Source organism: Chelonia mydas, chromosome 8, assembly GCF_015237465.2.
Source record: "Chelonia mydas isolate rCheMyd1 chromosome 8, rCheMyd1.pri.v2, whole genome shotgun sequence".
In the NCBI taxonomy this organism is placed as follows: domain Eukaryota; kingdom Metazoa; phylum Chordata; order Testudines; family Cheloniidae; genus Chelonia; species Chelonia mydas.
Window position 1 is genome coordinate 105139174 of NC_057854.1, and position 25406 is coordinate 105164579.

Below are 25406 nucleotides of genomic sequence, written 5' to 3' on the forward strand. Positions count from 1 at the left end.
ATCCAGCCTCCTACCTCCCCTTGCCCTCTGGTCCATTAGCAGGGAGCACCTACCTAACCGGCGCTGAGGTGTGGACTTTGGGAAGGGTGAGGGTGAACTTTCCTTCCTGCATGTATTTGTTTGTGGAGATGGGTTTGTTCTGCAAGACATCAGGAGCCGTGTGGATAGATACCCGGTGCTGGAGCCCACCAGCGCTGCTGCCGCGGTTCATTAGCACAAAGGAATACTCTGTATCCGGCTGAAGGTCACTTATGAGCTTCTTCATCGAATGGCCGTCCACCTCCACACTCTGGCTGTTGTACAGGATCTGAAACAGGAAAGGACACATCATGCAGCAGGGCAGCTGCTGACAAAACATGCTCAGAACAGAAGGCAGCATTAGAGCTGATAATCTGGCTCTGGGCCCTACCTCAGGTGGTTCCCATCCTGTGCATTCCATAAAGAGCCAGACAGCTTGAGGTCCGGCAGAGTAACCCACAGCGGCCGGCAGAGCAGCACTCACTGCTCCTTACAGCCACAGTGCGGCATCTCGAACACCAGCTGGGTGGTTAGAACCCTAAACTGCAAAGACTCCACCAGACGCGTCCCTGGCGATGCCCCCCCCTTCAGCGCATAGGCAGGACGACCATACAGATGGGTTTATATTAATGGGTCTTTGTTTCCTTGTGGGGACATGACATACAATGGACTTTTGGCATAAAATCCCATTTGCTCTAAAGTGGTTTCATCCCTAATCTAACAGTAAACGCAGGCTCAAAGGTTAACGCAGAACTGCCCCTTCCCAGAAAGGGAACTACAGGGATCATTTGTTTCCTAGAATAATGCCTCTGACCAATCAGTAACGCATCTCACACATCCACAAGCACGACCTCTCTGGTGTGACACCAGGGCACCAGCACAATGGCTGCTGGCGCGCTGCAATCCAAGCACAGCGCTTGGGGCTCAAACCTTACCTCTGCCTGGGGTGGGCTTCCAAAGAACTGCACCCAGCATCACTGCTGGAGAGAATGGGGACATGACATTAGCATAGAGCACTCTCCTGTTGGCATGGAGCAGGGCACTGCCACGTGGTATCACGAGGAAACAAGAAACCAGGCCCCTGTGGCTGCCTTCTCAACCCACCCTAGTTGGCTGACCGAGAGCTGCTCTCCTGGACGCGTGGTGCGGTGGGCTCTCCTTGCTGGTTGCTGCTGCCCCACATGCTCAGTATGAATTTGCTCCAGCTGCTGTTCTGCATGAGCAGAGCGGCACCTGCTGGGCTCCGTTGGTTTCAGGCTGAAAATCTGGATCTGAGCCCTGGTTCAAACTCTCAGTGGAAGAGCCAGAGGCACGGGGACACCTCCCCACCCCAGCTGTAACAACAACGCGTGGCAGGGTCAGAAACACAAGCAACCCCCCCCCCCACAGGCGGTGCTGGTGAGAGGACTGGAGGGCCTGAAGCTACCTTCGGCTGCAGCAGAAGGCCGGCTCCTTTCTGCTAGGCAATCCCCAGCACTCTGTGGGGTGTTCCTGAATCTAGTGGAGGCTGCTTGAGCAATTAACGCGCATAAAGCGCTCTGAAGATACCATATACTGAGAGCTGCTGTCAAGAACCAGGGAGGGGGTGAGCCTAGAGCACCCACGTGGAGACAGCTGGCTCACGCCAACAAACATGCTCTGCTTTTGGGCTCTCCAGAGAAGGGACCCAGCAATCTTTCTCCCCTCTGGGTGCAGCTGAGCCTGGCGAAGCAGCACAAGAGGGAGGTGGGACACTTCTGCCAGCCCACACTGCAAGCAGCCAGCAGAGCCCTGAAGAAGCTACTGTCTCATTGGGGCAGGTGCCACTCATTAACTCCTCAGGGGAGCTAGCCTCTCCAGAGAGAAGTGGAGCAGCAGGCCCTGCAGAACCCCAAGGGGCAGCCAGGCACAGGGAGTAGAGTGAGGCGTACAGTGCTGCTCTGGGTTATCCAAGTAGCCACGGGCCAGAAGGCTTTGGCCACTGCACTCTGCTGAGGTTGGTCCATTCACATACAGACTCTTCTCCAGCATCCCAGAGGAGATGGTCAGCTGGGAACCGAGCAAAAGGGGAGGATTCAGTAGGAGAGGGACAGATACGATCAACGTTCTCATTGACTTGTAATAGGCAAAAAGCTTTAGGGATGGGCCCCCGCTGCTAAATTAACAAGGATGCCTGCAGCGATGAGAGCCCTGCTGGCTCCCCAGTCCAGAGGCGATGCAGAGGGAGTGTTCTCTGCTGTGACTCCTGTGAGACTATTTCTTCTGAGGCTTTAATCCCCGTCTCTGCAGAGAGACACATCAGACAGGCGCTAGAGTGAGTGCAAAGAATCCAGACCCAGAAATGCCTCTTAAAGCCTCTGGAATCTCAGATGTGTAATTGGCAGGTTTCCTCCTGCTCAGTCACACCAGACTCAGCCAAGCGAGAAGAAACAGCTGGTTATTTTACAGCTCTGCAGTCTATCCTTGCATCAACTCCTTCAGACACTAACAGAACATTGCAGCAGTGGGCAACATATTCCAGACAAGAACAGGGCTGGGCTGCAGGCAGATTCCTACCTGACTCCCTGCCTCAGCTCAGGAAACCTGCTCAGACTCAAACAAGAACAAAGTTGAAACACGAAGGTCACACAAACCCAGCTCTAACTCTGCTCCCCATCCCAGACTCTGCAGGTGGGATCTCCCATCACACAGTCTCCCACAACTAAGTGATTCCAAAGGGCTTCCACATGTGCTTTAGGAAGGCATATTGTCTATAAAATGCACATGTGTGAAGGTTATAGGCCTTGCTGGAGCCCTAGGCATGGTTAAAAGTATGAGCCAAGGTCAGCTGTGAACCAAAGTGGGCATTGTTAGAGTAGTAACACTAGGAATCAGCTGACCAAGCAAACACAGAAGACGCAGACCTCTCAAGTAACCACCTAATGCTCTCCTCAGAGGGCGGGGTGGGACCCCGTGTAAGATCCGGAGGCGAGGTCAGGATAATGGATGAGGAGGTTTTATCTGAACTATTAGGTGTGAGGCACAAGGACGGTAACTAGTAACATCTGGAGAGTAGCACGTAACTTGTTTGTATCGCTGTATAAGAGGAGAGGCAGCTTTGTATTGGCCTATGGGACACCTCATCACAGGCGTACACGTGTTAGCGTGCCGGTACCCAGCGAGCTGGGCACTGACACCGAGCTTTGCTGACAATGAACCTGGCCGCGCTTTCGCCACCAAGTCAAGCCTGCGTCCGTCCTTTCTGAGCGACATCGCGGTCTGCTGAGTCAGCAACCAGCCATCTCTGCTGGTGCAGAAACGTGGCAGCTCCAGGAACAGGAACAAGCGTGCGGTGTTTCCCTGGGGGCGGGGGCAGGAAGGCCCACGAGTGCTGCAGACTGGATGGACAGTCTGGGGCTTTCAGCCAGAGTCTCCTTGCTTGCTCTGGGTTTGGTTGAAAAGCTACAAAAACTTGCATTGCATGGTCTCCTGCTGACATCCGAAGATGACGTTCATTGCCTTGCCCAGACACGTGTGCCCAAGGACAACGGAACAGCGCTCCCAGCCCCTCTCCCCATAACGGTTCTGTGTTCCTTTACCTGCCAATCTGCATTACCTTCTCCAACGCTCTGCACCATTAGTCAGTGCCTCTCCAGGAGCCATACGATGATGTAAGGGCACAGGGATAAAGTCACTGCTGCGTGGGAGCCCAGGGGCCTGAAGCTAGCTTACCAGCCAGAAGTTGCAGAACGGCTCAGTGACACCTACTTTAGTCAGCAGTGAAATGTGGCCATAGGGCTTTAAACGGCTGAACACTGGGCTGACCCACGCCTGGCCTGCTATAAAATCCCTGTTAGAGCTGCCCTAGCTCACAGAGACAGGCTTGCAAAGCTAGGTGGGCCCGAATGCCCTTGCTGAAGGCTGGAGTCTTGGTTAACGCAGTGGAGGCTAGCTGCCACTCGGGTGGCTGTTTCTAAGCTCACCTGAAAATGTGCTGAACTGACTCATGCAACGACTGAAACAGAGCAGCTTGAGAGGGAATCTCAGGAAAACCTTCCTGACTGTCCAAGCAGTAGGACAATGGAACAGACGCCTCGGCGTCCTGGAAGCTCCTTCAAATAGAGGCTGGATAGCATCCGTCTTGGATGGCGCAGACACAGCAAATTCTGCACTTTGGCAGGGAGTTAGAATCTTATTCTCCCCTGTAAAATACCTAACAATACTGCCCACAACCCACACAGCCTCTGTCCTAGGCAAGGCCAGGCAGGTGTGTCAAGGAAATGAAAAAACCACCACCAAGGCTGGCCTTACACTTGACGTGAAAGCACCGGAAGTGCCCAAACCAGCTCCTAGCTCAAAATGGTGAGAATCCAGCAATTGTCAAATTTCACCTTTACTTGGAAAATATGCAAGGAGGAAAATCCCTGGGACCTAAGAACAGTGTCCAAGGCGTATGGCCAGGAGGGCTGGAATGGAACATCTCCTGTAAAATACCCCACCAAAGCCAGGCAGCTCTTTTCAGGGAGTTTATCCCGGGCCCAGATGAAGCTGTGAAGTTCCCTGAAGAGAACTGACACCTGCTTTACTTATTTGAGAGGAGTGAAAATTCCAGAGGTCTCCAATTCACCCCTCCACCCAAAAAAAAAACCCCACAAGGTTGTGCCAGTACTCACAATCAGAACAAAATCCCTATTAATTAAATCGGTTAACATGGAATGTGACACCCTTTGGGATGTAGATTTAGTGTGAGACTGTTTATCAAGTGCAGATAATACTAATTGTTCCCAGGGAGATTTATCTGCTGTGGTTATTAGGCTCTGTCCTCTGCCTCTCATGTGCCTGCATTAAGCAGAGAGTAAAGAGGTGAACCTTGTTTGTAAAACAAACTCCTGAAGGTTGAGACTTCTATCAGTGCAGTCAAAGCCCAGGGGCTGTTCCTCTAAGCCCACATGCACCTGCATTTCTGGGAGTATTAACAGAAGAAAGATACTACTGGAGAAATATCTTTAACCACCCTCCCGTGTGCATGGTTGCTCTCAGCTGACAGGTAACTAACACCACCTGCTCCTGGGTCACAGCAGGGGCAGACACGGAATGAATCACTGCTCGTGTTTGGCTACAAGGCAGAGACAAGGCATCAGCACTATTCCTTCTGGCACCTGACCTGCTCTACCCACCCCCACAAGTTGCAGCACCCCACCCAGAGCACTAGGAGGGAAACCACTGTGACTAGAATAAGGAAACCAAACTGGCCATTCAACGCACTGCACAAACTGGGAGCTGGGCTATTCCCTCCGTCCCAATGAGACTCCTGTCTGTCCAAACATGGCTGGCCCCTGGGAAGCTGTGAGTGCCATGCCCTCTCTGATTCCCTGTCTCTTTCCAGCTAAACTCTGCAAATTCAAAGTGATTCCGACTCAGCGTTCTAACTGAGAGGCAGGATTGAAATGGGGCGTGATTAGCAGCAAGCAGGGGAGAGATACACAAACACAGGCAGCCATTCCAGACGCTTCTCCCACTTGCTGTGGAGAGACTGCCCTGTGGTGTGTCATATCCCTCGGCGTTCAACTCATCCATTCCATACGCTTCCTACACATGCAGCATGGATGGGCAATGCACCTTGCACCGCACCCCCTGCCCACACACAGGTGAGCACAGAACTCCCCTTGGAGACACGTTCACTCTCACCACAGGAAACTGGTGACCTTGATTTCACTGCTAGGCAGGGAGATGTTCAGGTTGTGGAGAAGGAAGCTCTGGACTCAGACTCAAGAGACTGGGGTTTCGTCTCTGGCTCTACTCAGGCTCCCTGTGTGTCTCTGGGCCTAGTGCCCATCTGTGAAATGGGGGTAATGTTTTCCTGCCTCTTGGGGGTGGGTGGATGTAAATTCATCAGTGCTTGTGAGCTGCTCCAGCACTACAGCGATGGGGGGGCACAGAGAACTCCCGTTTCAGAATTCAAGGTGGCGCAATGCCCAGAAGTGTTAGTGATCACCTCTGTACGGGTTCAGCGAGTCAGCCTGCATGCCCATCAGCGCCCTTCGGCACAGCAAACTCTGAGCAGAGATACAGTGCTTCTGTCTGCAAGATTCTCCCCCCACAGTCTGGGCCACCTCTGCAGAAATCCCCCACCCTGCGTGCCTCGGCTGCGCCCTACACCCGGCTGGGGCTGTTGAAGGGACACAGGCAGCTTGGGCCCATGTGAATAAGCCATTGTGGGCCCGGAGGCTGATATAACACCCAGCGCTGGGCCAGACAAGTGAGAGCAGCAGCCATTTGTGCAGGGTCTGCCCAGGTAGCTGTCAGAGAGGGGACTATGTACTGCTAAAATGGAACCACCGCTCGGGATTGTGCCCCTGCTCTGATAGCTCTGTGGTGAGCAGGCGATCTGGTTAGCCAGGGCCGGGGCAAAGGGAGCCACTCTAAGGTCGAGTTGCTGCCTGGTTTTCAGGCTGTTCTGCCTTGTTCAGGTCCTGTGATGAGATCACATTTCCAGCTGTCTCATGGACGCTCTGCAGCCTTGGGATTTCCCCTTATGTCCAGAGAGCATCTCCCTCTCCCCCTCTCTGAGGGCACAAAGCTGTCAGACATCACCAGCTCTGCTGTGCCGCAGGGCCAGCCTGGATTACAAACAAATGCAGAGCCTGCTAGGACACTGAGAACAGGAGCGCCTCACGCAGGCATTGCCAGGGGGCTGTCCTGGCCAGCTGGAAGTGGGATCTTTGTCCAGCCAGATTCCAGACACCTAGTGGGGCTGGCACTGGCAGACTGTATAAGCCCCTACCAAAGCTGAGCAGGGGAGAGGTATTAATAACAGCCTTGGGAGGACTGCACAAGTCTCCCTCTTCCCCAGGTGGTAAGAGCAGAGCAGGGGGATGCTTTGGAGAATATACCGTGGAAAGGAACCAGTGGGCCCACACCAGGGAAGGGTGGAGGCTTAGCACCTGGAGTAAATGTTCCTCTGCTCAGGTCTATAGCTGGATGGTGAGCTCGCTCAGTGTCTGCAACCTGGGCCTGTCACTATTAGCAACCCTCTAGGGCCACCTAATGACCTATCTAGAAGGAACCTCCCAGCACTTACGCACATTCTAAAGAACATGACCTAACATGGCACACGCCCCCTTGACTTAGCACATGACACAGGCCTGTCCCATTTGGCTTTTCCTGCTGGCCTCAGAGCAATCATTTTCATTGTTTGACTCAACACTGCTGACCCCCTTCACTGGCATGGCTCTGGCCTGCAACCCTGCCAGAGACCAGGAAGGCAGGAGTAAACCAAGCAGCTGCAGGATGCCAGGAAGGAGGGTGAGAAACCAGCAGCACCTCTGGCTTAGTATCTTTGCTTTCCAAAGCATCAGCAGTTCCTTATTTCTGTGCTCGGAGGCCTCCGCAGAACCACCCCCGAGATGATGAGCAATGGGACCTTGCTCAGCCAACCGTTTGCCTGGCAGCCTGGCGCTGCCATGTGACAGGCCGTCAGTAGAGGTGCTGCTACCCTCCCATGGGGGCAGCCCGTGCAGTTGGTCCTTACCTTGAAAGGCACCACCGACTTGTAGGAATCAGGCACTTCCCAGCTCAGCAACACTGACGTTTTCATCACGGCGTTGACACGGAAGTTTTTAGCAAACACTGAAATTAAAAACAACACCTGTGAGTTGCCTGCACGGCCCAGCAGGAACTCAGCAGCACGGGGTACTGAACTCAGCGGCAGCAGGAAAGGAGACAAGCAGAGGAGCGCAGCAGCCTTTCCCCCAGCCGAGTTTCTGATGGTGACTACATTCTCCAACATCAGAGAACGGCAGCTCTAGACTGAACTGTAGCTTTCCTCTCCCCCCGACAACTCTCTTGGCCCTTTGCCAGGATCAAAAACCAGCAGCTCTCAGGAGCTGGACCCTGCAGTCTATACCAGAGCCAGCAGAGACCCTTTCATGTACAGATGCAATGGGAGTGTGCGTGTGAAGTGACAGAGGCAATTATGTTCCCACCAAAAATCCTCCTCCTAGTAACAGGCAATGTGAGGGAAGCCTTCAGCGAGGCTCCCTGTGCCGAGCCAGTTTTACTAGAGGAAACCAGACGACGTACAGCCTCATTAGCCAGAGCCAAGGGGAATCCAGCCTGCCACACCAAAGGGAGGGTCACCGGCTGGAGATGAGGCTGGACTGTAAGGCTTGTTACCTTGCTCAACAGGCATGGTCCGGGACTGGATGCTAGGGCTGAGCGGCCCCACCCCCTTGCTGGTGCTGGCCCTCACTTTGATGTCATAGGTGGTGTCAGGTCTGAGGTTGGTCAGCATGATGCTCGTATCCTTGGTGACGTTGGTCAGCTCCTGCTGGCTGTTGATGTCTCTGTACATAACCGTGTAGTTGGTAATTCGCCCATTTCGCTCTGCCAGCACTGGGGGGTCCCAGGCCACCTCTGTGGTGGAGGTGGTGAGCCCAACCACACGCAGGTTCTGCGGGAAGCCACTGGGCAAGTCCTCTGTTGTGGTGATCTCCTTCTCGAACTCCTCCCCTGGACCGGCTCTGTTCTTGGCAGACAGCTTGAAGATGTAGGTGGCACCTTTGTGCAGCCTGGTCACAGTGTAGTGATGGTCGTTTTTCCCGAAGTCCATGATGTTCATCTTCTCCTCGTCGGTGCGTTTGTACTGCAGCCGGTACCCCAGCAGCTCCCCGACCATCTCCTTGGGGGGGTGCCACTGGATGAGAGCGGTGTTCATGGCTGTTGTGCTAATCATCATGGTGGGCTTGCCTGGGACTGGAACAGAAAGACACTGTGACCACCCACAAACCCATCCTGCTGCCGGAAAGAGAGGAGAGAAAACTCAGACCTACTGGGTCCAGGATTGGTGTAACTTTGTGCTCAGATAACATAGTGGTGAGTGCAGCATACAACCTAGATGGATAGACACAGATGGACTCAAATCCAAGTGCTGATAAAAGCTGGATCCAGCAAATTCTGGGTTCAGATTCCCCAAATTTTACTGTCTAAATGGGCAATGAATGCAGCAGCTGACATTACAACATAAAAATCCAGACCCAGACGTACAATGGCTTAATTGCACCTCAAAACCCATATCTGTCTCACAGATCATTCTGGATTATGTGGACCTCTCCAAACGATACCCTCTCTGCAGACGAGTGCCACAGCACCAGAAAAACCTGGACCCTGAGGCACTGTGTTGCCACAGATGCCCAAAACCCCATACCCAGCATCCTGATCTATCTGGATGCGGAAAAATGTCACCCCCAAACCTTGTAATTTTACCATCTGCAGAGGCTGTAAGTGGTGCGGAGTGGGCTGTTAGCAATCAGAATATATTTTGCTTTAGCTGATGAACCAAATCATGATGTGAATGTCGATGTGACTGGGGAGCAGCAACAGTCAAGCCACTGAAATTCTGCTCATGCTGCACAAGCGAAGGGCTGCTGCCTTCACAGGCTAAGAACCGTTAGTTTGGAATTGAGGATTTAATACCTGGATTCCTCACTCCTTACACAAAGGGCGTCACCATTCCGAAGCAGATCAGATTTGCATACAATCCAACTGATATGGAAAACACTCCTAATCAGTGGGATAATGTCCTGGTAGTAATAAACCAGACACTGTATTTGATGGTGTTCTGGCCCAGTTCTGCCCTCAGAAGCCCATAACACTGTTCCCTTCTGAGGTCCCTAGGAGCTGGACAAATCTGTAGGAGGGGACTCTGTTACTATTTAAGTACATCTAATTCAATATGCATTGCTAATGTTGCTCTCTCCATTACTCGAACTCACAACACAATTGCTAACAGCAGCCAGGAATTAGGGACAGATGATTTTTCAAAGTTGATTCAACATATCGTTATCTTTAAATGTGCATCACGAGGTGGGACAATCTGCTGCAGTTTACTGTGTAGCACTGGGATGTTTAGGAAGCTTCTCCTGTTTGCAGGACAGCTGTGTTAACTCAACAGAATGTACGTCCTGGTGAGGCCTGCGGGATAGAGATGCTGACAATGGAAATGACCTCTGGAGTTATCCTGGTGCCATCTGGAGCAGCATGGAGAGTGAGCTGTTCCTGGAACTCAGATTTCCAGTTCATGCAAAATGCATTCCCATTATAATGAGCAATAAACACTATGCCTGGGGTTAGTCTGCCAATCAGCAGGACTACCACATGTAGGTCAGGGCTAGTGATTCAAAAATGAATGACTAGGCAATGCCGGCTAGCTGGTCCTCTCTCCCAACAACCACCCAAATCTGCTCCCATCATGTTTCCAGAGAAAAGCCAAATGCCTGATGTGTTCTTGTGATGTCCCTGAACTAGGGCCTGGGCTCCTCTGGGCACTAGCACTGGATACACTTGTCTGTTTAGACAGTAGAACTTTGGAAACAAACTATGGCTGGATTCAGCAGGATCCGGAGACTGCATATGACATTTTGCTGCACTTCTGCAGCAGCAGGTGTTGGTTTAAGCTGGGCTTGTCTAGTGACATGTAGAGGCTGGATCCACTTCTAACTGCCTCTCAAAAACCCTTCAGCGCAATGAAGGCTGTTGCAGGAGGTTCTACAGCCACCGTGGCTAATCCCTCCAACCGCCCCAAACCAGGTGTCAGGGCATCAGAAAGCTGTGTGAGGAGGACTTCATTTCAGAGTCGGGTGAGGTCTGGTGTCTAGGACCTGGCTTTCCCTTCCCTACTCCCAGCACTGAGTGGGTACGTTAAGGTGAAAGGTTTTCATAGATCTCTTCTAAAGGGCACCTGCTTTTTCTTCCCTTTTGCCCACTCAGTGTCTGTCTATTTCCTAGCTGCACCCCTGCTGTGTGTGAACCCTGCACAAATGATCCACATGAAAAGCCTGTGGGTAAGGGATGCAGATTGCACTCTCATCCTTTGCCCCCACTGCAGAAGTACAAATCCCCATGACATTCCCCATCCTGCCCACTCCTTTCAAAGGTGCGCCCTCAGCAGTATCAGGTGTGCCAAGTCCCAAGGAATTTCATAAACCCACCCAGCAGCACCACACACTCACCCGCCCCTGTCGTAGTGACGACTTTGGGTTTGCTGCGTGCCCCATCTCCCTTGGTGGTATAGGCTGCGACAGTGACGGAATAGGTGGTTTCAGGTAGAAGGCCTCCTATGATGGTTTCCTGCGGGACCGTTCATAAGGTGAGCAGAAAATAAGCAACAAGAAACAAATCTGGTTACTGCTTGGGATACAGGAAGGAGGCCCGGCATCTGAAGGGTTTCAGTCAGAGACGCACTGATGATGGCTGGTTTCGTTGCGTGCATCACACCCCCTGCAGGTCTCTAACCTCACGCCCGTGCGGCGTTTACGGCACAATGATGACATTTATTCCAGTGGCTCCATTTCTAACATCTCACTCGCCCTCTCTCACAAAGATGTCACCTCTCTGACACTCAGGGTTTTGTGCCTGTATCCAAAGCTGTCACCAGACCTGTGCAAACTTGCCTAGAAACAGAGGCTGAGAGGGCATGAGGGCCATCCCTAACCGGCTCTGAGTAACTCCTCTGAGCCTCGTCCCCACTCTTGCCTCCACAGCTGCTGTTTCCGGGAAGTTTTGGTTGGAAAATGCATTCTAGGAAAAGCCCTCAGGGACAGCCAGGACCCAGCAAGTGGATCATAACAAATCAAAGCCACCAACAAAAGCAGAAGGCCAGCTCAGGGTACATCAGTGCAACCCTCACTGGGGCTGATTTTGGAATTTGAAGGTGCCTGGAATCCTGCTGGGAACTCCTGGGAGACAACCTAGGGTGGGGGAGCCGCTGCGCTCCAAGAGACGGGCTTGTCAGGACATTGCTGCTCAGGCCCCCCTAGGCTGAAACTCCGCTGCAGCATCGCTGCCAGGGAGGGTCCATGTATACACAACGTGGGGCAAGTTCTCAGAGGTGGGCTTGGCCAGGGGGCAGTAACTTGGGATCACTCCAGCTCAGCCCAACAGCTGCCCCAAGGCACAGCCGCGGAAGCACTATGCTGCTGGCGGTGGAGGAAAGGCCCTGCTAGCAGTGAAGTAACTGAGGCTTGGAGAGGACGACGTGCTCAGAACGTGTCAGCTCCTGCTGAGAGTGCCTCGCGGCCGTGCAGCACCACCCCCAGCTTCACCCTTCCCGGGGCACCAGGAGGGCATGAGCCCCCTAGGCACATTGAAATCAAAGAACCGAGCATGACCACCTGCCATTTTCTATCGGAGGTGACTCCGTGTGAGCTGAGGGGCTCCACCCGCGAAGGGCCCTGGGACTGGCAGCCAAGCAGTTCACAGACTCTGCGGACAGGCTGAGGAAAACGACCCCTAGGACTTCTCTGTCACTGATGTTACGAATGGGATCTGCCTTGGTAAGCATAGCCCCCAGAAGACAGGGAAAGCTGCCTAGGCCAGGGCAAGGCTGTAACACCCTGCTGAGCTCCCCTCAAGCTGTCCTGGCTAACCGGCGAGCAGTGACGTTGGGCAGGGGACAGGACTGGACACCCCAGTGCACACTAATTATCTCTGTAGGACAGAGCCTGGCCTCTGGTGCGTACCCTCTGCATCCCTGCTCCACAGGGGCCACTGATTTACCTCCACCAAAGCCTATCAGACCTTCCACTGTGGAGCTCCCCACAGCCTCTCCCACTTTTCATCCATATTGCCTAATGGACAACATAGGGACGTTCCTGGAAAGGCAAAACCCCACTTGACTCCCCAGCTGAGCAGGGCCATGCAGGACAGACCCCACTCTCTGCCATGCCACAGGCTCAGCTGTTCAGACCCAACCACGGTAAAGCTACTGGCCAGGGTACGAGAGATGCACTACTACCAGATGAAAACAAACACAAGGAATAACATGGGACAGGGTGACAAGAGAGGGTGAATCATGTGTGAAGGGGCCAGGGGAGGACTGGTGCTGCAGGGGTGGGGAGATGGGATGCCTCCTGGGACTTGTGTCTACTTTCCAGGGATTCCTTAAAGGCCTTTCAAAGGATCTTTTGTTTGTTCGTTCTGGAATCATTGCTGCTCTCCCATTAATTGGTCTCCCAAACACCAGCAGCATCAGGCCCCCGATTCCATCCAGACCCACCTGCGAGGTGCCTGCCCAGCCTTACTTCGCCCAAGCCACTGGATTGTCATTGTGGAACCAGCAAAGCCAGAGATACAAATCAACAAGCACCAATAAGAACGACATCAAAATCAGAGCATGAGCGAAATTCCACCTCTCCACTCCACACCCGGCATCTGTGAGAGCGAGCAAGTGTGCAGGACAACTGGTGCCCACAGAGCCACCCCACAAAGAATCTGCAGACTCGGAACCTCCCAAAAGGATTAACTTCTCCCAAATCCATGCAAAGAGAAATTCTCATGCAAGAGCATACCATGGGGAGCAGAGGAGGGGGAAGTAAGATGAGGATGGATCAAGGAAGAGATGATTGCACAATGGAAACATAGGGCTGTCATCACAAAACCACTCCTAGCAAAACTCCTCAGTTTAAACAGCGGGAGAAATGGACTGGGCCTGGAAAGCCCACAGTGGGGTGTGTAATTGAATTGCTGATTCTAAAAAGGTCATTTTCTAGTTTGTTCCTCCACATTTATATTTCAAAATTATTTGGGAAAAACTGGATTTAACTATTTAAATGTGATTGTTTTCCTATTACAGTCTCTGTTTCAGCCAAAGGTCACGGTTGAGCGTGCAGGTTATTTTTCATGACTCAGATCAATGAGGTTTAAAGATTATATATCTGATTTTACCATACAACTAGCTGAGCCAACTACTGCAGAGAGGAGGATGCACCTCCTGAGTCGATCACTTGAGTCTGCCTAAAATTGCATTGCAACAAGCTGGAAACACAGATTATAGAAAATGTCAATTGCTTTTCTGCATTTAGCAGCAATCTAAATGCCAATTTTCTCTGGATTTGCTGCTTGTGGAAGTCTTCACAGTGCAACTCTCCAACCTCATTAAGGGAGCGAAAGGGATGTTTTGACAGCACTATGTCTACAAAATTCATACATCGATTTGCCAGACCCCTCTGATCCAAACTAGAACACACACGAGTGGTACTTACATGGTCGATGGAGTCCTCAGCCCTCCACTGATGGGGGAGAAAGGAAGGAGGAGAGAAAAATGAAGACAGAATTTTAAGGGAGGACTTCTAGGAAGGGGTGAGAATGACAACAGCCTGGGTTAGCAGGACAGGGTGTGGGTTATAACACGTACACACAAGAGGATCTCTCAGCGCAGGCTGTACCCAAGGCCAGACATGGGATACAGTGCAATCCCCGACATGCAGCCAGCCTGTGCAGCGGGGCTGAGAAAACACAGACAAAGCAGGGCCAAGCAGCTTCCCTCTCACAAAGATGGAGAGGTGACCACTTGCTAACTCTGCAGACAGGGTCTCTGGGTCCCTCCCTCTCTTCAGCCTTGCCTACAGCTTGCCTTTTCTGCTAGCTCCACTGGTGCTAGCAATCAGGGGAGCACTGGCATAGACAAGGTCTGAACGTTACACTCCCTGGGTCACCTAGATCTGCTCCGGACAATGATGGCTGCCTAGAGAGCTATCTTCACTAAGGCTTCCCCTATTGCCACCACCCAGGGGACTAAGAGAGATTTTTGGCCCAGAAGCCAATCACAGATTTGCTCTCTGCTCCAGAGTGTTGTATATGGTGACTTTCCAGCCATTGTCTCTCATTGGAAACCAGTGCTATTAACACAGTAAATAATGGAGGGGTTCACTGTAGAGGAAGTGCTGATGCAACGTTCAAAAGGCTTTTGATACTACATCATCTGCAAGAAGGCAGATCTGGAGAAGGGGGTGAACAATGAGGTGGCAAAACTTGCAGACGATACAAAATTACTCAAGATAGTTAAGTCCAAAGCAGATTGCGAAGAGTTACAAAGAGTTCTCACTAAACTACTGGACAACAAAATGGCTGATGAAATTCAATGTTGATAAATGCAAAGTAATGCACACTGGAAAACATCATCCCAACTATGCATACAACCTGATGGGATCTAAATTAGCTGTTACCACTCAAGAAAGATCTTGGAGTCATTGTGAATAGTTCTTTGTAAACATCTGCTCAATGTGCAGCGGCCGTCAAAAAAGCGAACAGAATGTTGGGAATCATTAAGAAAGGGAGAGATAATAAGACAAAAAAAATATTGCTTCTATATAAATCCATGGTTCGCCCACACCTTGAATACTGCGTGCAGATGTGGTCGCCACATCTCAAAAAAGATCTGTTGGAATTGGAAAACGTTCAGAAAAGGGCAACAAAAATGAGGAGGGGTCTGGAACAGCTTCTGTATGAGGAGAGATTAATAAGATTGGGACTGTTCAGCTTGGAAAAGGAACGACTAAGGGGGGATACGATGGAGATCTATAAAATCTTGACTGGTGGGGAGAAAATGAATAAGGAAATGTTATTTACTCCTCCATATAGCACAAGGACTAGGGGTCACCCAATGAAATTAATGGGCATCAGGTTTAAAACAAGAAGTAGTATTTCTTCACATAACACACAGTCAGTCTGTGGAACTCTTTGCCAGAGGATGTTGTGAAGGCCACAACTATAACGGGGTTCAAAAAGCAACTAGAGAAATTCATGGAGGGTAGGTCCATCGATGGCTGTTAGCCAGGATGGGCAGGGATGGTGTCCCTAGCCTCTGTTTGCCAGGAGCTGGGAATGGGCGACAGGGGATGGATCCCTGGGTGATGCCCTGTTCTGTTCGTTCCCTCTGGGGCACCTGGCACTGGCTGCTGCCGGTAGACAGGGGACTGGGCTAGCTGGACCATTGGTCTGACCCAGTCTGGCCGTTATGATGTTGTTGAGGCACTCTGGGGCGGGCCCATACAAAGCTGAGCTGTGGCCCCACCTCACGTACACACAGTACAAAGGAGGCCCCCAGCTCATACAAAATCGCAGGCTGAGCAAGCCTGGAAACGAGAGCATCAAACCTGCTGAACATTTAGATGAGAAATCCCGATGTTATCAACGCCCCCTACTGTGTAACAAACGAATGGCAAGTGGTAAAAGCACATGTGGCAGGAAGAAGAGCTCCCCGCAGGCAAGGCTACGAAACGTTTCCTGGAGAGAGTGCTTCTCTGCCATCCTAGGGAGGCAGCACACAGATTTCTGATAACCGCTACAAACAGACTCGAGCTTGCAAGGCATCCAATGGCATCTCGGTCACTAAACCTCACACAGGGCTAGGCTACCACTGTACATGCTGGCAGCTAGGTTCTTGTAGGCTGCACACAGAGGGAATGGCCACTGAGATCAGGGCAAGGTTCCTCTGGCTAAGGCAGTGCATTAAGTTACGTGAGCTATGGCGTCTGCCCAGAGGAAGCATTGTCTAGTGGTTAACGCACAGGAACTAGAGTCAGGAATCAGAGTTCTTCTCTTAGCTCTGCTGCTGATTTGTGGTGAGGCCCTGGGAAAGTCACTTCCCCGCTCTGTGCCGCACCCCCAGCCCTCAGTGATAGGTAGGGTTCACACCCCAAAGCCCCATGCATGTTTGCAAAGGGCCTGGAGAGCCGCAGAGACTCTAGAAGAGCTAATGTTAGCAGAGCCACGAGGTGCTCTCACAGACCGGGCCATGTCTGAATGATGGGGGCTCTTGTAAACTCGCAGAGTATTAAAATGCATGGCACGTCTTCAACGTTTTACTGTTTTAATCTCTAAATTCAGTGGGAACCAGCTATTGGCTAAACTGCTCTTCTGAATTTCTATTACACTGCACCTACAGAATGGCATTATATGGCAACTAAAATTGTGCCCGTAAACCATCTTAAAAGTCTCTTTCAAGGAAGAGGTCAGGTCATCCCCAGAGATGTCATATAAAACCAAGGTCCTGACCAAATGCCATCATTAAAGATCCTCTTTCACAAGGTCTGGGTGTTATCGCCAGCGTTCTGTCTTCAGTCCAACTCGAGTAGTTACATTCTGCCTGGCTCAAGTTCTACCTGTACTAACCATCCTAAGCTGGGTGAAGTGTGCGTGTGCAGGTGAACAGCCTTTGTCGGTCACTCCATTGGCCTACAGCTTGACTAAAGTCTTGCTAGAGAAAGGATCAAAGGACCGGCAGCTTTTCCTTTCAGGAATCCATTCCTGCTCCAAGCACTGCGCCTCTGGCAGGAGGGGAGAACACGCATGTTATGACGCTTGATTAAAGCACTATCCCAAATACCACCTGGGAGTTTGTCCAGACTCCGAATGAGAACACCTGCAGCAGCACCACTGAGCCGCCAACCCCATGCCTATGTGGTGAACAATGGAGGAGATGCAGGTTCTGAAGGCCGGTGCCCCCACTAACCTCCTCACACCACGGAGGGGGGTGTAATAAGCCAACAATGTACGTGCAATAGCTGTATACAGGAGATTTGAGGATGAATTTTTAAAATGATGGAGCCATTTAAATTTACATCTTCTGCATATTGTAATTTTCTTTCAGATGAGAGTGGGGCTAGATCCTGTAGGAACATGTTTGAGATGCCATGCCTGGCCACAGACTCAGTTATAAATTCAGTTTCATTACAAAAATATCACCTGCAGATAAAAACATTTCCCTCCTAAACCAGCTCAATTACCTCAAGTGTTTAAGGGTGCTGAGTAAGACAAATTGATCTTGAGAACGCAGAAGCCTTGATAAACGGGATTCAGACGGTGCTGCATACAGGAGGCAAGATGGCACAGAGAAGTGCTAAAGCTAACAGCCTGTATTTATGGCCGCTGCAATGCATTTACGACATTTCATTTTGCACTTCAGCACAGTGCGCCACAGTTATGTCCCTCTCCAAGGAAACGGATGCCTCCCCTGACCATGGCTCTGGCAAAAGCACGGATTTAGGGCCCTTCTCAACTAGCTTGCCTGTGCAAGGCAGATTTTTGACCCTCTTTGTCCACTGAACGCAGTGGCGACAGTGAGATCTCTGTTACATGCAGCGCTTGCTCAGAATTTGGGCTGAAGAGAGGCCGCAGTGGTCTACCTTGTCGCATTATCTCCTGCTCCAGAGTTCTCTGCAAATCGCCCTCCGGGCAGAGCAGGAGGGGCTCGGTACAAGCCTTCTTGTTGATGCTTGTGCAGGGTGGCCGGAGAGGAGGGCACAGGGAAATGGGACTCGCTAATTTCCCAGGCACGCTACTCAGAGAGAACTTGTTTTCACTCCGCTGCTATTTTTGAGACGCTTGGCAGGACATGAGACGGTCTGTGAATGCCGGACAGATGGACAGAGCATGGCTGTTTGTGCCACCCCCGCTCAGCCTCACCATGAACTTCTCCCTTGGGACTGTACGTGCTCCACGGCTGAAGCACAGAACGGAGCAGTCGAAGCAGCAGCCAGGACGCTCTGCCATACAGCCAGTTCTCTTCACTCCCAGCGTGGTCAGCTGGTTCCCAGAGCCAGAAGCTCTCTGGGGAAGCCCTCCCCGATTAGCAGAGGGTCAACACAAGGGGAGGTTAATGCATTGCTTCCAAAGCTGCCAGAGGAGCATGTCTGGCGAGGGCTCACGGAGAGCGGAGGGCCAGAGACATTGGAAGCGTCCCAATGACAGAGATGGCCCATCTCCACGGCTGGGCGAGCACCAAAGGAAACACAGCAGCCGACCATACAGGCCCACAAGGACACATGACTTTTCCAGAGCTGAGCGCGAGTCCCACGGAAAGCTGTCTGGGGGAAGGGTCACTTTCCAAGACACCCAGCTCCCCATCTTCCACAGGTTTTCTGCTGCATGTCTGTAAGGAGCAGGGATCAGAGCTCAGTCTGATCTGAATGTCCACCCAGTCCCCTGGACTGGCAGCTTACGTCCTCCATACCAGATGTTCCAAAATCACCGGTCACTTACCTGGCATTGGAATCTAGGGCATGTACGTTCACAGCTGCTCCCTCTCTCTGTCCTGAATCTGAGCCCATAGATGGGGGCAGAGGACAAAACAACAAGCTGATGTCCAGTCACCTTCTGGGAGTGATCTGCTTGGTCCCACCTTGGCTCACTATGTGGATTTGCAGCATAACGGGTCAGTTACTGGCAACTGGGGAGGTGAGGAAGGGTCACGGATCCTGCTCCTCTCTCCTGGAGACATCCACAAGTCCAGGATTGCCCAGGAGGAAGGGAAGAACGGGGTTCCTGCTCACGGAGCACATAACATGCTGTCTGGGGGCAGGGTACCCCATGAATGTGGGTGGGGCTCCCCATTTGCTCTGGAAGCTAGAGTCGCCGATCTCCGGCAGCCACAGGACTCCGAACTCCATGGGGGAAGGATCACACTCTCTCACACTGTGCGTGGAACCCACGAAGACTCAGGAGCCACAGACCCAGCACAAGTGAAAGGAACGGTTCTGCTTCAAGTAACTTGCTCTCCTTCCATGCTCTCGTGGGTTCTCCCAAAGCCAGCCCAGAGACAGGGAGCCTCCATTCACAAGAACAGAACGGGGGATGAGAGCAGCCCCACACAAACTAGAACCCTGCCAGCATCCAGCCTTGGCTTTATCTCCTGCACCACCAGCAGAGCCCATGTGGGAGATGCAGCCCGCCATGTGGCTGTGCTCAGGCCAAAGTCTGCAATACCGCAGCACCTGCTGCTGTCTTCGAGGTCTTCCCCACGGCCAGACGCGGACGCTGCCTGCTGTCTGTCCGCCGGATGTGAGGGCACAGACTAAACATTTACTTAAATATAAAGAACTTCGATGGGAAAATCAGTCCTAGCATAGCCATGGCAGAAGAGTGGCCTTGACTTCACCACAGGACCTTTCGAACAACCGATTACAGTCCCTACGAAGGCGGCTGGCAAAGGAAAACAATCACTCTGTGGCACCAAGATTGCTGCCTCACTGCTGGCTTCCTGCCCAGCTCCAATGGTTCTGGATCACTGGGGCTCTCTATTGTCTGAACAACTAACATCTCCATCCCCCTGTATTCTGCCTTTTGTCTCCAGTTATTCTCTCTGTGTTTCTCTGCTTCAAACAGGGACCAATTTGGAGTCAGCTTTAGCAGCAATGACTTATACCACTGCAGGACCTCGACTGGGTAGGCTATTCCCACTCACAATCAGCAGATCACCCAGGAAGGGCCCTGCCCAGATGCCCGGAAGAAAATTTCCTCTCTGACCCCAGATATGCAATCAGTTTAATTCTCTTCTTGTGCTCGGGAATAAATCTTTTATGGGTGCTGAACAGCACCAATGTGATGGATTCCAACTGCCTTTGTGTCTTGGCCTTCATAATAGGGGTCCCAGTGAATCGTTTTGATTGCACTTATAAAAACGTTACTTTCCCCAAACTCCACATGCTCAAGTTTGAGTGGGCGGCCTCTGCTTAGCAAAGGCTTCATCCCTGTCCTGTCCACCTGGAAGAGCCTAACATTTCTACAGTAACTCAGTAACTCCTCCTTGCTGGCACCTCACGCTGTGCTGGGAAAGTTCTCTCCTAATCACTCACGGAAGACCTCTCCTTGCAAGGTTATCAGCTCATTTCTGCAGCCACTTGGTTCCTGGAGAGCAATACTCCTCCTGACAATTACCAGCTTGCCATTAGCTTCCCTTCTAATTTCACTCCATGGGACTTCCCTGAAATGGGGGGGACTGGCATGATCTGTAGCTCGGAGAAGTACCTGGGAGAATCCACAGCTAGCAATGAACTTTCCACATAATGCCGAAGACTGACAAGCGCTCCACAGGGCCAAAAAACCCCAAGCAACTTGCTGGCTTGACCACAACTTCTGTGTGAAAAACAAACAAACCAAAAACCTGGGACAAACCAACACCATCCCAGTGTGTCCAAGGCCTAGGATGGGAAAGTCTTTCAGCAAGACAAGATGACAGTTAATTAACGAGGACTGCCTACCCCCTTTGTATATCTTTGGCTACGGAACAGCTGCTCAGGTGCTGTGAAATACCAACATGGTCTCAGACACACACACAGCAGGGCTTACCCCTCCTATAGGGACACGGACACATCCCTGCAAAAGGGAGCTTAGGGAACCTTTGACAGGAGTTGGATACTCATTGGAAAGTTTCTATAGCCTTGGAATCTACCCTCATTGCAGTGAGCTAGCAGGGGGCTCCAGAGACCAGAACCGCTCTCTCTAAAACTCCCCATTGTCTAGGAAATGAGGAAGAAATGAAAACGAGATTGACTGGCTGAAGAGGAAAGGTTCTGAAGGCGACTACAAGCGCAATAGTGCTCGCTTTGACCTAAAACTGGGATTAACCCATTAGCCCCAAACTAAACAGGAAGGCGATAAACTGTTCAAGCTACAGCAGAAAGATGACGCTTTCGAGGGAAAAGAAAAGGCCATTAGGCAGCTTTTCTACGTATTCAAATAAAGAAGCATGTGAAACCCCAGCGATGTGCTCCATCCAGCCCTTTAGTGAGCTCTCAGACCATTTCCTCTCCTTTACATTGTCCTTTTCCACACTGCTACTGGGGTTTAATCCTTCAGAATCTGAATGGGAAAAACCCTGCTCTGAGCACTGTGCTCCCTGCTGAGAAATGTGTAAATGATTCATAGCTGCATTTAGGAGATGGATCAATTAATGGCTGCAGCTCTCAGTGTTTATATTGGGTATGATTCAAGCAGGCCAGGTCTGAATCGGCCACTTGTCACTTGCAGCAGCGGATTTGTACAAATCTCTTTGTAGAGAATGGCCCAAGTCCATCCTGTGTCGGGCTCGGAGCTCTCCAGAGGAATTTTATTCTATCTGCGGCTATGACACAAGCGAGGCTCTGAAGACTTCCCTGGCCCCAGGAAAGTTACTCCCAGAGAGCAGCCATTGCTTTTTCTTGTGCTGGAAGTCTAGACTGACCAGGGTGAGGGCCCGCACATGGAATACACTGCAGGAGTCGAGGCAGACCACAGAGCCTGCTGGCAGCCCAAAGCATGGAGTGAGTGTGAACACAGGGAGGGAAATCCATTCCCAAGCTCCGTCTCACCTCTTCATTCCTGCCCAGCCCTCTCAGACCTGCCTGCTCTGTTTACCTTTGTGTTTCAAAAGGTAAATCGAGGTTGAGTCTCACCTTACAAAAGCAGAGCTGTAAATGGGCATGGCTGGCTGGAGTCCTCTGGGCAGAGCCTGGCAATGGGGAATTTCATGGCTCTCAGTGCAATGTGCCAATAGGCGGGGCTGAGTTTGATGATGGGCAAATATGAAGAAAGTCCTGCCTAGGGAGCTGTACCTTAAAGTGGCTCTGCCCCTTGCTGAACACTGGCAATGCAAAAGGAAGCAGAAAGGAAAGACTTATTTAAACCTCTCTGAAGGATTACTCCCTGCTTGGCAAGATGCAGCCACTACGTGCCAGCTCCCCACGTCCCTCTCACAGGCAGGGATGGAGCTATAAGGAAATAAATCCCTGCCAGTTGAGCTCTCCCCTCTCACCCAGAATCCACAGGACAGTGCAATCATCATCTCATTAACTGTGTCACCAACTCATGAGCTCTGTAAACACCGGTTCCAAGGGGGCAAGCCACACGTCTCCTCTGGGAATCAGCTTTGTCTGTCCCTGGGTCTAGCCAGTGACTTAGTGGCCTCTGGCTGCATCCCGTGTCCTGCACATCGCAGTGTACATCTGTCCCTGGAACCTCAGTGTCGCTGCAAACGGGAGGCGTTTGTGCAGAGCTTTACTCAAGACACCGTCTGTGTGACACAGCAATAGTGACTGTCCCATGCCCACCAGCCCCATGCTGTACCTGGGCCTCTGCTAACATGACATCTTTGATAACAGGCTGCCCTCGCGGTTCATTGTTCTCCAGCTTCACGTAAGTGACCTGGTATCCCCGGATCTGTCCATGCTGCTTGTTGGAGAGCGGCAGTTTCCAGCTGACCCGGATGGCTGTTGAATTCACAGACTCCACCTCCACCTTTCGCGGTGGGGCGCTGGGCACTAGAACGCACATGGGACAGGCAGCGTTAATGGCACAGGTCACACTATTCCCACCGCCACGGAGCGTTCCTTCCCCCGCCTCCTCCCACACACCTCCCTGCACAGCTACAGTCCCATCACCCGGATCCCCCCTGGTGGCCAGACAGAGCCCTCTGGCCCCAGTGGGAATGGCTCGGGCTGTGAGCTACAGGAGCACACCTTGCCTAGGGCTCCAGGATGCCACCTGCAGTCTGCTGTTTACTCTCCCCAGGGCAGACGCCCCGCTCAAATACAGACACACAGCTCTAGGCAGATGTAACATGGGCCCTGAAACTGACACACGTCCCCACATGCCCCATCACCGCCCAGATCCTGCACGGCACTGCCAGAATGACAACAAAAGGTTAACGGGAAGAGGAAAAACAGCAGAGAGCGCGGCCGGCACTTCATGCCTGGCTCGCTGAATGCTTTTGGAGAATAAAGTGAAAATGTATGGTGCCCTGAAAATATCAATTTCCTTGCCAGGTGAGGCACGTTTAAAGATATATTTACACCCTGTCCGCCCTTTGGAAACATGACGTCCTTCTGCCTTTTTGGTCCCGTGCTGAGTGAACACTGTCAGTGCTGAAAAAGCCACCTCTCCCTTGCTCTTGGAAAGCTCCCTTGGACTGAACCAGCTGGGAGCAGAGTCACATTCCCTTCGGAGGGTGTCGCTGCCATGCGAGCACTGAGGAGCTAGCTGCAGGACACAGCTCAAGTCCTTTGTCCCACTGCTGAGGGGCCCCCACCCACTCTTCCTTCCCCGGAAGGATCCAGGGCCTGTAAAAGGCCCATATGCCCCAACTCCCAGCACAGCAAGAAATCATCCCAATTAGGTAATTAGGGATGGACAGCTGACATGCAGAAATAATGAATGTTGCTATTCCAACCAACTAGACGGGAAGAAACAGCTACCGAGCAGGAAAGCATGACTCTGAAGCCTCAGGGCAATTCATTCTTTTCCCCAGATGTCTCTCTTAATTGTAGATAATTAAATAAATCGGAGAAGGGAAGGAGTGAGTATTTCAGCACTGCTAGGCCAGCAAAGGTGACAGAGTGGAGGGGGCTGTGGTCAAGTGGTTACCACAAGCCTGGTGCACCCTGTGTTGTCATCCAGCCCACTCAGTGACCTTGGGTGAGTCTTACGGCTTCCTTCCTTGGGCGAATGAGCCGAACCCCGCCCGCCCACTCCTCTCAGCTGGGAACTGGGGCGAAAAGCAAGATGCTCCTGAGCTGAGCTCGTTGGGTAACAGATCATCAGCCCTGGCAGCGGCAGGAACAGCTCCTGGGGTGGGAGGACAGTGTTTGCTAGGAATCCGGTCCTGGGGGACCAGGTGGGTTCCCCCATTCGGGGTGTCTGCTGCGCTGCCTGTACCAGTGATGTGAGCAAGGGATGGGTCTGAGATCGGAGAGGGAAAGTTGAATTTGTTCTCCTCTCACTCAGAGTTCTGTATTTCACATTCCTTCCTTGGGGACATCTCCTGAGCATCAGCATGTTGGAGAAATCTGAAATCATTTCTGACAGCTGAACTGGGATGTCCAACCACGGTGCCCTAAAACTAACTAGGAGAGCTTGTTGTGACATTTCTAGGGTAGCAGCTTCCCTTGGGCGGTGACTCGGCTGGATGAGAACTGAAGCAAACAATACAGGCAGCAGTACACACAGACGTATTCGTCGAGCCGGGCAAACAGTCCGTGAACATTCCATACACCACATCCCACAGTTGAAGAGGCATAAGGGACAGTGGCAGCACATTTAGTGAAACTGCAAAATGTCTGGTCTCAATTTGTGAAGCTGGCTGGGCAATGCAGAGATACTCCTCCGCTCGCCTCTCTGCCGCTCCCCTCCCGCTGCCACGCACAGCCTCTGAGGTCAGCATAAACCACGGAAGTTCCTCCCGTCACTCCGAGCATCGGCACTTTCAAAGGGAATGGCTTAAGCCCTGGTGACATAACTGACAGACTTGCTAATGCAATGCAATTTCTGTTTAAGGCCGTCCCAGCCAGGAATGCATTCTGGACATGGGATATTCTGGTGCTGGAGAGGAAGAACAGATTTATGTAAGCTGTGGCCTGCCTGGGAGCAGCTTTCCAACAATAGCCACGAGCTTCAAATGGACTTTGTTTCCTCTCTCTGATTTTCTGCATTTCTAGCCAACAAGCTAACTTTAAATCCTGATCCGACAATGCAGGAGGGAACAGCCGCTGCCGGGGGGAACCCACCCCACAGCCTTTGCCTAGGGGGGTGGCACCCTACAGCCTTTCCCTGGGGGGCCCGCCCTACAGTGCTTCCATTACAGGGGAGCTTTGCTCTCACACAAGCCTGGAAGGCCAGGGCAGGGGAGCTGCGCTCTGAGTGCAGGCAAGTGGCTGCCTCATTCTCCCAGCAGGCCCAGGGTTGTGTGGTGGGGATCAAATGGGGGAAGTGCAATGGACCAGCTCACCACTGGCATCCAGGACTCTGCCTCTCCAGTCACTTGGTGCCGGCCCTGAGCTCCCCACGCAAGGCACACAAAGGCCAGCGAAGAGACCAGCAGCAGGAGAGGGGCACGTGGCAGA

The 25406-nt window shown here is 52.0% G+C and overlaps 1 protein-coding gene across 24 annotated transcripts in view; it reads right to left on the reverse strand.

Annotated features, from left to right (window-relative positions):
- The window catches only part of PTPRF (protein tyrosine phosphatase receptor type F), a 615392-nt gene that overhangs the window by 54497 nt on the left and 535489 nt on the right, over positions 1–25406 (reverse strand). For 15 of the 24 annotated variants that reach the window (XM_037906191.2, XM_027823955.3, XM_037906198.2 and 12 more), the window contains 6 exons: positions 22636–22829; positions 14016–14042; positions 10986–11103; positions 8152–8730; positions 7508–7605; positions 54–307 (listed from right to left, as the gene is read on the reverse strand). In XM_037906191.2, coding sequence (XP_037762119.1) covers positions 54–307; positions 7508–7605; positions 8152–8730; positions 10986–11103; positions 14016–14042; positions 22636–22829 — 1270 coding nt within the window. The remainder of the gene's footprint in view (positions 1–53; positions 308–7507; positions 7606–8151; positions 8731–10985; positions 11104–14015; positions 14043–22635; positions 22830–25406) is intronic. The other 9 variants (XM_027823957.3, XM_043552899.1, XM_043552898.1 and 6 more) reach the window with 1 other exon arrangement.